Below are 13,908 nucleotides of genomic sequence, written 5' to 3'. Positions count from 1 at the left end.
GGGGCCTCACTGTGTAAATCAATACCCACCCCAGGGCTAAAGGCAGGCCAAATCTGTCAATAAATAATGAAATGGTGACAGGAAAGGTGAGGCCAGGAGCGCTCCCTTCCCTTCCTGTCAGTGCCTTGTCACGCAAGCGGCCTCGTGCATTTTTAAGGATGTTCTGAGACAGCACCTCCTGCCCAGTGGCTGGGAAAACTTGGAAAACTGTGCTGGAAACCTCAGTGAGGTGCCCCTGCTTAGCAAGGCTGGACTTTTAAAACTCATTTGCTGCAGTGAACAGAAGCTGCTCAATTATGCATCATTTCAGCTGGGGGTTGAATCAATGGTGGCTCCATGGAAACAGAATATTCCTGGGATGGGTTGGGAGCCCGGAGTCAGCGCAGAGGCTGCTGCACAGGTGAGAGCTTTCAGGGCTCACTGGAACCAGCAGGAGCTGCTCTGTTGACCTCTGCAGGTGTCAGAAATGGATTGTAAAGGACTGCCAAACCTGACTGAAAGCCTCACAGTCTTGTACATCTGTATGCAAACTCTGAGATAAGGTGTGCTGATAAGGAAGGCCATGGAATAGAGATGACATGGTTGAGAAAGAGATTAACTAGAAACAAGTTTCAAACTATGGCCTTGCAAAAAGACCAGATATTTTTGAGATTAGAACTGTGAAAGATGCATTGTAGCAAGACCACATGGTGTAAAATAATAGGTGAAAATATTATTTATAAGGTCTTAATAAAAGGACCTGAAAGCAGGGCTGGATCTGTTCTTGTCTGGATGTAAACCCCTGCTGCTGGTTACCTTGGGCTGGCTGACAGCAAAAGTCACACACACTGTGTCCCAACACTGTGAAGGTGAAATTATTTGGCATTTTCAAAATAATAGGTGTTAGAAGTATTAGCAGCATTGTGTGGCCAAAAGCTAATAGGCTGAAATACATTTATAGGGTATTGTAACCAGGAAATAGGGTGGCTTCTGATAGAATGGTGCTGAGTTTTACATCTTTTGTGTCTCACCTTTCTATGAGGACTGATAATGGAATAAAATCTTTTAAATTGCTTCTCAGTTGCTCTGTCTCTGTAGAGCTGGGATTTTCCAACATCAGGCTCCGAGATGGACAGGGAGGGAGCACCAGCAGGATTCCAACACTGACAGCAGCAATTCAGGTTTATCCCTGTGAATTCAGGGATGAACCTGACCATGCCACAGCAACAGGAGAGCAAAAGTGCTGCCCATAGAGCTGGGCAGGTCAGGCTACAGCAGGAAACCAACACCAGCCCTGCCCTGCTCCCTGCTGAGTTAGGGGGAGTTCTGCAGGAATTTCTGTGACTCACTCTCCCCAGGTCCATTGGTCTGACTCCCCTGGGTGCTGCTGACGAGGTGCAGCACTCAATTTTTGTTAATTAATGCCCTGGAACCTGGGGCTCTCACAGCTCTCACATTTAAATTGGGGATGCTGAATTTTTCCATGCTGAAATCCACCTGCAGAGCTGTGCTTTAAGGACAGCACATAAAGCTCTTCCATGGATGGCACAGGCCATAATTACAATCAGATTAGGACTGTTAAAGCTAAAGTTTTTTTCTCCAGTGATATGATTTCCTGCTTTAATTTCCAAGAAGAACACAAGATGACCTTTCTTGCAGGTAAGGTTTGGTTTCCATTTTCAGGTGTGGTAGTGCCAGCTCTCCTGTAGGGCTCAGATTGCACTCAGGTCCTCTTGGCACAGGGGGAATAACAGAGCCTGACTTAATTAAATCATGTAAATTAAATGTAAATGTCTGTAAGGACCTTAAAGCAGGGCTGGATCTGTTCTTGTCTGGATGGAAACCCAGCCTTGAGCTGCCTGACAGCAAAAATCACACACACTATGCCCCAACACTGCGAAGGTGAAATTATTGGCATTTTCAAAATTAAAAATCTAATTTTATAGAAGTGAGGTTCAAGTTAGGACACTTAACAGAAGTGCTCTAAAATATTTGTTGTGTTAATTGAAGTGGACACAGCATCTTTGGTTTGACTTGGAAATTTTGCTGGTAGTTTTAACAATTTTAATATTCAAGTTATGACTGTAAGAACACGAAGATAGCTGAAAATTCACTGATAAATGTATCCTTGCTTAAGGCATAAAACTCTTCAGTAACTACAGCTCAATCAAATGTGTCTAAAGCTACAGACAACATGGGTAGTCTAATAGCTGCAGCTTATATATATATATGTATATATATCTCACAAATATATATATATATATCACAAAGCAAATAACCCACTTAGAAAACCAAAATTAATTTAAAAAAACCCCTCACTTTTAATAATATATATTTTGTTAAGTTTTACCAATCAAAAGACAGAAAATGGGCATTCCTGGGGGAGGGAATTTGCACATTCTTAATGTGCGAATTTTAGTCTAGAAATAATAGAAAAAAACCCCCCAAGAGTATCCTGAACCTGAACCCCCTGAGTATCCTGAAGAGTTTGGGATGCTGTTTTTTTTTCCAAAGTTGGTGTTAATTTTGAAATCAAAATAAAGAATGAATTAGGCACAACAGGAAAAGGTGATTTTGCTGCTACACACTCCTCACAGTGTCTTTGAGGAATTGGTACCCACTTGTTTCTCTCCTCTAAATAAAATATCCCTTCCTAACACCACTATCACTGATTCAGAGGTGAAAATTGGTAAAATAATTTACATTACTTTAATCACAGACTCACAGAAGGGTTTGAGGTTGGATGTTAAAGATCATTTAGTTTCAAATCCTTCCACTCTCCCAGGTTGTTCCAAGCCCAGTCCAGCCTGGCTCTGAACACATCTCAGGGATGAGGCAGCCTCAGCTTTTTTGGAAAACCTGTTCCAGTGCCACCAATGACTTGAATTTATGTTGCAAGACATCTCCTGTAGTAACCTAAAATGAGACATCCACATCACAATTGCACAGAAACCTTGTAACTGAACAGCTGTCCTGTTTAAACTCAAGATTCATACTGATTTTGTTTTCCTTTCTGATCTCAGAATATTTATTTCAGCTTCTGATCTGACCTGTTTAAGTTCATTTTTATTGTACTGGCATGGTTAAAAAACTTGCAGTGTGAGCCTTCCTGTCTGCAAATCCACCAGAACAAAAACCAAAGCCAATGATATCAAGTATGTAGTCACATCAAATTAAATGCAGAATTAAATGGTTTTCATCCCTGCAGAACATTCAGCTTTTCTCAGCTGAAGGAGAAAAAGCTCCTGATAATCCACAGAAATAAAAGCTGAGACAAGATAAAGGCAATTTCCTCTCATCACTGATGTGCCATTTCCAGGATAAGCAGCAAATGCAGAGTCTCTCTCTTTGTGATGAGCTCCTGCTTTTCCAACAGTGCAGCAGAAAATAAAGAGAAGGTGTTCCATGCACAGAAGGATTTCATATGGAAACATTAGAGATGCTCATCTAGAGGAGTAATTTCAACATATACATATGTACAATTAACAGTCATGCTAAGAGTATTTACTACTGTTAAAAGTGTAGGCAAGAAAGGTTTATTTTCCCCACTCTCTGCCTCTCCTTCTGTTTTTCCACCTGCTTATTTTGATTTGTCTCCTTATGTACTTCTCTCTAAACTGGATCTTGGTCTACCACTTGTAGAGTCGGGATGGGATTTCTCTGTCTGTATACACTTCATACACAGTGTGTGTATATATATTCTTATTTTTTCATATACATTCTATTTCAAATATTTCATTATTATATATATTTTTCATATATATTTCTTATATATATATTTCATATATGTGTGTATATATATATGTGTATACATATAGATATATATTTTTCATAAATGTGTGTATATAATATATGTGTGTATTTGTATATATATATATATATAGATAGATATATTTCATATATATTCTGTATTTCAAACCAGACAGTGCAAATATAAAACCAGAACAGAAAACAACCCATATCTCAGCCTTTTGTTTTGTGTGTTTTGCTTTGTGATTTCTGAACAACAACACAAAGATACACAGATTCCTCTGCATCTTCAAGAAATTCAGTTTTGGATCTGGAAACCATGGAATTAATGGAATTATTCCCCGTTTTTAGTCAGGATATACAGTGGGCATGGGGAAAGGAGGCTAAAGGTGAGCTGCCAAGAGTCCCAGGCTTTGCTGAATCCCCTGTGGCCAAATTTGTGTTGAATTCAGACACAACCAGTGGAGCTCTGTCAGCAGCTTTCCAACAAAAATCCAGTTCCTAAATGGACTCCAATCCCTGTGTCACAGGGAAAGAGCTCCTTCACCCCAGAACTCACAGAAAAAGAGTTCACATCTTGGGGCTGACACTGGAAAAATACTGTGCCTTCCCCTGCTGCCTGATTCTTATTTTTCTCATTATGCTAAGCAGCTTATTTTTAGCTGCAGTGACTGAATTCTGGAAAAGAAGATTTGTTTCTCGAGTTGGGTGTTTAAAACAACATTTAGGCACTGCAGTGATATCCAGACTGCATTTAAGGGACCCTTGTAAATCTCTTAATAAAGTACTCACATTCTTTAGCTCAAGGCTTGTCTACATGGTAAGGCTTTGCTGTTCAATCATCAGGATTAGCCAAAACAGCGAGAAACTTCTAAATTGGGTCAAAAATGCTAATTAAGGTATTTGAAAAACAGAGAGAACCTGATCATTCAGCAAAGCTGGAGAGTTAAATCAGTGTTTTTTCCTAGTTAATATGCAGTAGGTTTAAGGGTTAGTCTTTGGGCTGCTGGACTGAGATGCCCAGCTGTAAAAACCCAAAAGTGCCCAAATCTGGATGGTGAGGGCTTGGTTGAGAGCCTGGCCTTGGGCTGATGTTAAAAGGCAATTTCAGCTGGCCAAATCTCCTCTGGGACATGGGGGCCATGGAGAAGGGATGGAAAAGGGAGAGGAGAGAAATGTTCTTGCCCACCAGCCAAGAACACAAGGACAGCAGGAGGAAAATCCTAGGAAAGCAAGCCAGGTTTCCTATGGAGAGTGGAGTGTCCCTGATATCTTCATAGCTGTAAAATCAGTCCCTAAAAATATTTTTTCCAGGGTTGCCTCTCCAAAAATGCCATTTGTCCCCACTCACGAGCAGGCTTCTTTCCAAACTGGTTCCTTTCACCAGCTGAAAGTTTATGGAGGAAGTTCTGAGATATAAAATCTGGGGATGCTTTAAATGGATTTCCAAATCTACTAGTCTGATACACCCCCCTGAGAGACATTTCTTCTCTGGGATCATATTTGGGATGCTTCAGTCCTTCATGTGATCACTCCCCACTTTTGAGGAGGTGGGATGGTCAAAAATGACCCTGAACTTGTTTTGTGACATCAGGTAGAGAAATTCCTGTGCAAGTCACACATTGCCCTTAAAGGCAATGTCAAATATAATCAAAGCTTCTTTTTACTGCTGATTAGTAAAAGAGAAAAATGTAATTGGGGGTCTCATTTTGCAGCACCCCTGTGGGAAAGGAAGTTTCTGCAAATTGAAGAAATGAAAATTTTCTAGATATTTCCCATTCAAGCCCTTGTGTGATGTTATTCCTTCCAAGCATGAACTCCATTGCCAGGGATACAAGGTAAGTGGTCTGTCCACAAAAGAACCCCAGACATAAATAGTACTTGGGATGCAAAAATATCAAAATATTTCCCAGTTAATAGTGGTTCTTTCCTCCAGCACAATAATTTGGGAGTAAAGAGAAGAAAAAACCCAACAGGCTTCTTGGCTGAGGCTATTACTGAGATTTAAAATTATAATAATGGGAATCTATTTTTAATAAACTGCTCAGCAATGTTTATTGCAGTGAAGAATAATTGTTATGATAACTCAATTTGCGAGTATTATTCTTAAAACAGAAAAAAAGGAACATTATTATAAAACTCTTGAATCTCTACAATTATCTTCCATTTTTCTACATTACAGGCTCTTTGATGGCACAGTGGAGGTAGGAAGAGAGTGCATTTCTTTCCAATTTCTGTCCCTTTCTTGGAGGATGAGGGACTGACTCATTTGTCAACCTTACAGGTAAACTTGGGTTTACAATTGTTGAAATTTATGATATTTATATGAAAAACTGCCTCAGTTTTGCTCTGCTTAAATGATTCCTTGAGGATCTGATCTTACAAACCAAACTGGTACTTAATGACAGATGTGGGGAGGAGAACAAAAATCCAAACCCCAAATTTCTGGGAGTTTTGATGCTGAGAAAGAAGCAATGAAAACACTGTGTTGCCACATTTTTACAGCATGAAGGATTTTAACACTGCACAGGAGCTGAGAGGAGCCACTTTTGTAAAGGGTGGGATTTATCCCAGAGCTTTAAAATCTTGCTGTGCTGCTTTTACTGCTTCAATTCTGTCTTTTAAGTTCATGATGAGGCAATGAACTACAAATAATCACAGAATCATGGGATGGTTTGGTTGGAAGGGACCTAAAGCCCATCCAGTGCCACCCTGCCATGCCAGGGACACCTTCCACTGTCCCAATGTCCAACCTGGCCTTGGGCACTGCCAGGGATCCAGGGGCAGCCACAGCTGCACTGGGAAATCTTCTAATCTGATCTTTTTTATCTTTTTCCAAAAATATGCTTGGGGTGTTGTGAAGATTAGAACACAAGGATGTGTGGGACATTGCTTTCAAAACACCAAATGTAAGTTAGAATTAATTTAAAAATACTTACTTCCATGTTCAATTTCCTTTTGAAAACTCAGATAAACTCCTGAATATATATTTTTTTAAATTAAAGACTGCTTAAAAAATGTTTTCCATGTACTTCAAAGTTTTGGCCTGGTGTGAGGACAATGATGCAGAAAACACCTACAGCTGCTTGTACCATCAGCTGAAGTGTCCTCCTGTCTAAGAGAGCTGGTCGATGTTCAAGGATCACCTTCTCCAGGCTCAGTGAGCAGAAACTCAGGAAAAAATTCTGGGAGACCTCTATGGATGAAGAAAAAGCTCCTGGCAAAACTCAGACACACAGAGGGAGTTCCCAAGAGGGTGAAGCAGGAAAGAATAACCAGAGGGGGATACAGAGACATTGTCCAGACATTCAGAAATGGGGTTAGGAAAGCTCAAGCCCAGCTGAAGTTGAATCTCTTCAGGGATGTCAAAGATGGGAAAGGGGAAAGGGGAAAGGGAAGGAAATTTCAAGGAAATTCCAAGGAAAAGAAAGGAAATTTCAAGGAAAGGAAATTTCTAGGAAAGGAAAGGAAGGGAAAGGAAAGAGGAAGGAAAAGGAAAGAGGAAGGGAAGGGAAGGGAAGGGAAGGGAAGGGAAGGGAAGGGAAGGGAGGAAGGGAAGGGAAGGGAAGGGAAGGGAGAGGGAAGGGAAGGGAAGGGAAGGGAAGGGAAGGGAAGGGAAGGGAAGGGAAGGGAAGGGAAGGGAAGGGAAGGGAAGGGAAGGGAAGGGAAGGGAAGGGAAGGGAAGGGAAGGGAAGGAAAGGAAAGGAAAGGAAAGGAAAGGAAAGGAAAGGAAAGGAAAGGAAAGGAAAGGAAAGGAAAGGAAAGGAAAGGAAAGGAAAGGAAAGGAAAGGAAAGGAAAGGAAAGGAAAGGAAAGGAAAGGAAGGAAAGGAAAGGAAAGGAAAGGAAAGGAAAGGAAAGGAAAGGAAAGGAAAGGAAAGGAAAGGAAAGGAGAAAAGGAAAGGAAAGGAAAGGAAAGGAGAAAAGGAAAGGGTCTTCTGCAAGTTTATGGTGACAACAGGAAGGCCAGGGAACCTGTGGCCCCACTGCTGAGTGGAACCTGGTGACACAGGACATGGAAGAGGCTGAGACCCTGAATGCTTTGCTGGCCTCAATGTTCCCTGGCCAGAGCAGCCTTCAGGAATCCCAGGTCCAGGAGATCAGTGGAACAGTCTGGGGCAAGAGACTCAGCCCTGGTGGGCACGGATCAGGTCAGGGAGTGCTTAAGCAAGCTGGGTATGTGTAAATGCAGGGACTTTGATGGGATGTGCCCACAAGGGCTGAGGGGACTGGCAGATGCCATTGAGGTCCCTGTCAATAGCCTGTGAGTGACCATGGGATTGGCAGAAGTGCCTCAAGACTGGAGAAAAGCAAATGCCACTCCTGTCTAAGAGAAGGACAAAAAGGAGGATGCAGGAACCTCTGAGCCTCATCTCCATCCCAGGAATTCACCAGCAAACTCCTGAGAGTTACCTTCTGAGAATTAATTTTCAGCTTTGCCATTGAGTGGATTCATTTCCAAATGCCCCATTTATCAAAATTAGGTTTTTTTCTCACAGTCTTTCTTCAGGCTGTCTTGTAATTGCTGGGAATTATTTTGAAAAACAAACAGTACTTATTGCAAACCCTCAAAACTTTACTGCACCCATAAGATGCAACAGGCAGCAGTTTGAAAAGGGAGGACAGAAATTAGGTAGAAGAGGCAGAAGGGATTGGAAGTGACATTTTCCCAGGAAAGTTGAATTGGCTGAGAAGAAAAGCAAAGCACCATGAAAACAGGTGAAAGTTCTCTTGAAAGAAAAGATTTACTTAGAGGAAGAATGAAAGTATGCTGAAGCAGCACAGTGATTTATCTCAAATGTTCTTGTCTACTGAAACCAAACACCTGAAGTTTTTTATTTATTCACCACGTCCTTAAATGGAGAATGACTTTGATTAATTGTATTTGAATTACAAATTACCTCTGGCAAATTTCTGAAGTGGTGGGTAAAAGAAGAAAGATTCCCAGTAAATGTTTCCTCACTGACTTGAAAATTAAAATATTGTTCTGTCTGCTACTGCTGAAAGTTCTTTCTATCCATATGTTTTGTTTAAAACCCTTCATAAAATGACCTTTAATAATGCATTATTCAATATTTATGGGCCAACATTCAAATTCCCCCACTGGAACATTCAATTATTCTTTCAAGGTAATGAAGCTAATTATTAATTTTATAATATATTTAATTTCTTTGCTGCAAACGAAAGCTAAAGCTAATCAAGAAAAATAAGGAAAAAAAATAAAGCCATTAAAAATAACAGAGCTAAACATGAGTACAAGTCTGTAAATCACTGGAGGGGCCCTAAGGCTGTTCCTGGAAGATTTTTTTACTCAAGCACAGGGACCAAATTTTGGGTTTATCTGCCCTCAAGGAAATCAGATTTATATGGAATACATTAGAATATTTCCAAATACTAAATATGCAAAATTAAATATGCACTTGGAACATGAAAGGAAAGATAGCAAGATATTTGTTAAAGAAATGATAAAAAATATCTGTTGACTGCTTGGAAGGAAAGAGTTCAGTTTTGACTTAGCTGTGAATGCAGATGCTTCCCTTTAGCAGAGCAGGGACAAATATTTATCTTACTCCTTTGGAGCTAGAAATGAAAATTATTCCTATCTTTATCTATTTCTACAGCTCCTGGGTTTGTGGTTCTACCCTGTGACTACGCAGAAATCAGCAATTTCTCCCACTACTTTATTTCTTACTTATTTTCCCTCTTATCTATCTGTGTGACACACTAATTTCCTGCCTGGAGTATTATAACTGTCTCTCTTCTGCTTGGGCTTTTTCTTCCCACATTTTTCTTTTAGCTTTCTCCAGCCCAACCCTTGATGCTTTCTTTTCAGTGTTCCTGCTTTTGAATGACCCTTGCTGATCCTTCCTTCCACTCCTCTGTCCTCACAACCACTGCTTGTTATGGTGAATATTGAACAAAAGACCCTCCAGAGATTGTTCATTACTCTTTTTCACATAGATCAGCACCTCTGATTACTTTATGTGGATCTGAGTAGCAGCACTCACACTGGCAAAATTGTAAAATAAAATAAAATAATAAAAAATAAAATAAAATAAAACAAAATAAAATTAAGTAATACAAAAGAAAATAAAATAAATCATGTTTTCAGAAAGCAAACAAATAGAATTATGCCTTTTTCCCATTTGAATCCTACTCTGCTGTGTCACATCCTGTATCCTGTAACAAAGACTGACAAATCTTCTGAGATTTTATAACCTGCTTGATCTCAGAGTATCACAAATAACTTGCCTGTGCTGGTGGGAATTAAGGTATCAGCAGAAACACCGTGTTTGTGATATGAAAATGTGACTGAGCCTCAAGTACCTTTGTGGAAAATTTAGGATTTCTGTATAACTGATTATACAATTAAGTAGAAGTTGTTTATTGTCTATATTATATATATTTATAGATTTTATAAATTATTAAGTGTACATTTTTATTGGGTTTTTTATTGTTTATTTGGTTTTTGTTTGCATTTTTTGGAGTATATGATTGGTTATAGTTTAGCTGTTTTATAGTTTTTTGTTATTCAGTTTTTGTGGTCTTGATATTTGGTTGCTTAGTCTCTTCTTTTTAAATTTAGTAAAATTTATTTATTATAATTTTAATTATATTTTATAATTTTATTATATTTTATTATTTTTATATTATTTAATTTTATTATATTTTTAATTTCATACAATTTATTTATGTATTATAATTTAGTACAATTTTTCAGTAGCTTTGATGAATTCTTGAGGCTTTGATAACAAACTCAGAAGCAGTCTGGCTGGTGCACACTATGGCTTAACCCTTGTAAATACATTTCAACATACCTTCAGGCAGCAAGGAGCTGAAGCCTTAATTTTCTCCTTTATTTTGTTCCCTCCTGATTTAGATGTCCCAAGTTTGATATTAGGTGATGTCAAAGAGAGGAGTGGAACAGCTCCAGGCTTGTTACAAGTCTGACAAGCCACAAGGCAGAAGGGACAGGCTCATCTCCTGCAATCTGTCTTTATCAGCAGTTAATGAGAGCCAGCTTTGGCTCCCAAGCACGAAGCAGCACAGTGAGAGGGGGTTTATTCCAGGCTGGTTGGAGCTGGAGATGGGCAGATGCACCCACATATGGTCTTATTTATCCCAGGAGGGTCAATGGCCTGATGGCTGCAAGTGTGAGGAGTGGATTTGATGGCTCAGCCAGCCTCTTCCTGCTCCTGAATTCCCACGTTTTCTGTATGTGGGAGAATAGGCTCACATGTTCCATTAGCTGGGATTAGGATTTTAGCTTTTCTATTTTTCATGTATTTGTAGTCCTGCAGTTCTTCAGTGTATAACTCTAAACTCCATACACATTGTTAGCTGCTGCTTTCCCAGTTTGGTCAGATAAAACAATTCCTCTCCAGACTGGGGAATCAAGGACACCTCACTGTCTTGAGCTCCAAGAAATTTAGACAAAAGTGAGGTGGGGGGGAGAAAACTTGGGGTAAATAACTCCATTACCTGAAGCTGTAATTGGAAGATTAACTCCCCAATATTAAAATGGATCAAACTTATAAAAGTGTGAAAACCCCCGACCCATCATCCATTATGGGAGTAGCCCCTGGGGGGAGGCTTCATCTGCCCAAAATGTACCTGAAGGCCTATCAATAAATATAACTGCTTTTTACTCCCTTAATTTTGTCTGACCTCTGCTTTTAGGTAGCCCAAAAAGACATCAGGACAATCCCCTGTGTGGCATTCACATTCTCTGAAAAAATCCCTTCGCCCAGGATTTTTCTCCTGGGAAGCTGAAATGTCTCAGAGAAAAGGAAAACAATTCTTGTCTCATTTGCTTCTCCTGTGTTGTGCTCATGTGGAATGTGTTTGGAGATTGTTTACCCACAGGTGATTGTTTCATTGGATTCTGGTGTGAGTTGTTTTCACTCATTGGCCAATAGGGGCCAAGCTCTGTCAGGACTCTGGAAAGAGTCACAAGTTTTCATTATTATCTTTTTAGCATTCAGTATGTTTTCTGTATTCTTTAGTATAGAATAGTATTCTTTAATACAAAATAGTATAATAAAGTAATAAATTAGCCTTTGGATTGGATTCTGGTGTGAGTTGTTCTGACTCTTTGGCCAACCAGTGCCAGGACTCTGGAAAGAGTAACGAGTTTTGATTATTATCTTTTTAGCATTCTGTAAGTATCTTTTCTGTATTCTTTAGTTTAGTATAGCATTCTTTAATATAATAGAGTATCATAAAGTACTAAATTAGCCTTCTGATTGGATTCTGGTGTGAGTTGTTTTGACTCAATGGCTGACCAGTACCAAGCTGTGTCGAGACTCTGGAAAGAGTCACGAGTTTTGATTATTATCTTTTTAGCATTCAGCAAGTATGTTTTCTGTATTCTTTAGTATAGTATAGCATTCTTTAATATAATATAGTATAATAAAGTAATAAATTAGCCTTCTGATTGGATTCTGGTAGGAGTTTTTTGACTCATTGGCCAACTGGGGCCAAGCTGTGTCGGGACTTTGGAAAGAGTCACAAGTTTTCATTATTATCTTTTTAGCCTTCTGTAAGTATCCTTTCCTAATTCTTTAGTATAGGATAGTATTCTTTAATATAGTATAATATAATATAGTATTATAAAGTAATAAATTAGCCTTCTGATTGGATTCTGGTGTGAGTTGTTTTGACTCAATGGCCAACCAGTACCAAGCTGTGTTGAGACTCTGGAGAGAGTCACGAGTTTTTGTTATTATCTTTTTAGCATTCAGTATCTTTTCTGTATTCTTCAGTATAGTATTCTTTAATATAATATAGTATAATAAAGCAATAAATTAGCCTCTGAGAAGATGGAGTCAGATGCATCATTCCTGGAACCCCTGCAAATACAACACCCCAGCTACATCTGTGACTATCAGGAGACGTTGTGATCCACCCTCTCCCCAGCCTGGCCATGGTGTCAAACCCTCCCTGGGGTGCCCCAAACATTGTCCCTGCTGCCTCACCTGGGCGATGTGCCTTGGGAACTGCCATGTTCATCACCCTCCCTCCGTCCTGAGGCTTGGGGGGGGAGGCAGTGAACCTGCAGATGCCCGACTCGGACGGCGTGCTGGACGTCAGGCTGTCCGTGTAGTCGTTGGTCCCTGCCGTGAGCTGCTCCGAGGACGTGTCTGATATGAAGCACTCCGTGATTGTGAACTTGGCGTGCCTCAGCTGCTCTTCCATCTTGGCGTGCTCGTAGGCCCTGGCCAGCTCTTCGTAGGTGGAGGAGGCACTTTCTGTGGAGACCATGCTGCTCCTCGCCCGGTCTGAGCGGCAGGAAGGGGAAAATGGGAGAGAGAAAACATCTGCACACATCTGGTTTTAGGTGGGAAGCCACGAGCGTGATATTTCAGAGTAAAGCAGAGAGCACTTGAAATTATCAAGGTGATTTAAATGAATCTGCTTCAAATGCCTGCACAAGTGTTACTTTAGTCAGGAACTCGACAATTACAGATAATCTAAAGTGAAGCCTTATCCTGTGAGCAGCATTAGGTGCCTTAGCATTAAATTCATGTTTCTTTTATGAAAAATAACCTTTACTACATGAAAAATATTACTTTTTCAACAAAAAAACCCCATTTATCTAACCCTGAAATGCCTTCAAAAGGTTTCAAACCCACAAACCAGATTTTGCAAAATAAGAAACAGCTTTTTTACACTATCTTTTTAATGCATCTCAGAAATATTTCACTGGGGCTATGTACAGATGAGAAAGGAAAGTCTTTTTGTCCTGTTTCCATCATACATATATATATATATATATATATATATATATATAATTTTCTTTTTTTTAGAAAGTGCTGAGAACAAAGGTCAAAAAGGAAGGCAGTAGCTCTCAGATATTATCTCTCTAGACACCAGATAAAACACAAACTCATTTCATTCAGAACAAAGGTCTTCAGAAAGCAATATTTGGCAACTACAGCCTGCAGTCATCCAGTTGCCTTTTTTCAGTGCTGCTGAAGCTAATGAGGGAATTCATATTTGACACACAGGTTATTATGACATACAAGCTGTTCTTTTCTGCTGATGAGTTCCTGAGAATATCAATATTTCTTAAACAACACAGTTATTGAAGATGTAAATGGCTACTGATCCATTAAAAAGCACTCTGGAAATGCAGGGCTCATTTCTGCAGGGACAGAATTGCTGGGCTTTGCACCTGC

At 39.7% G+C, this 13,908-nt stretch overlaps 1 protein-coding gene across 2 annotated transcripts in view; it reads right to left on the bottom strand.

Moving 5' to 3' along the window:
* DSCAM (DS cell adhesion molecule) overlaps nucleotides 1-13,908 on the bottom strand; it is a 404,264-nt gene that overhangs the window by 9,491 nt on the left and 380,865 nt on the right. The window contains exon 31 of one of the 2 annotated variants that reach the window (XM_059493997.1): nucleotides 12,698-13,008. In XM_059493997.1, coding sequence (XP_059349980.1) covers nucleotides 12,698-13,008 — 311 coding nt within the window. The remainder of the gene's footprint in view (nucleotides 1-12,697; nucleotides 13,009-13,908) is intronic. The other variant, XM_059493996.1, reaches the window with a different exon arrangement.

Source organism: Ammospiza nelsoni, chromosome 2 (assembly GCF_027579445.1).
Source record: "Ammospiza nelsoni isolate bAmmNel1 chromosome 2, bAmmNel1.pri, whole genome shotgun sequence".
Lineage (NCBI taxonomy): Eukaryota > Metazoa > Chordata > Aves > Passeriformes > Passerellidae > Ammospiza > Ammospiza nelsoni.
The sequence above is the reverse complement of the archived record's forward strand: the minus strand, read 5'-3'. Positions and strand labels throughout refer to the sequence as shown.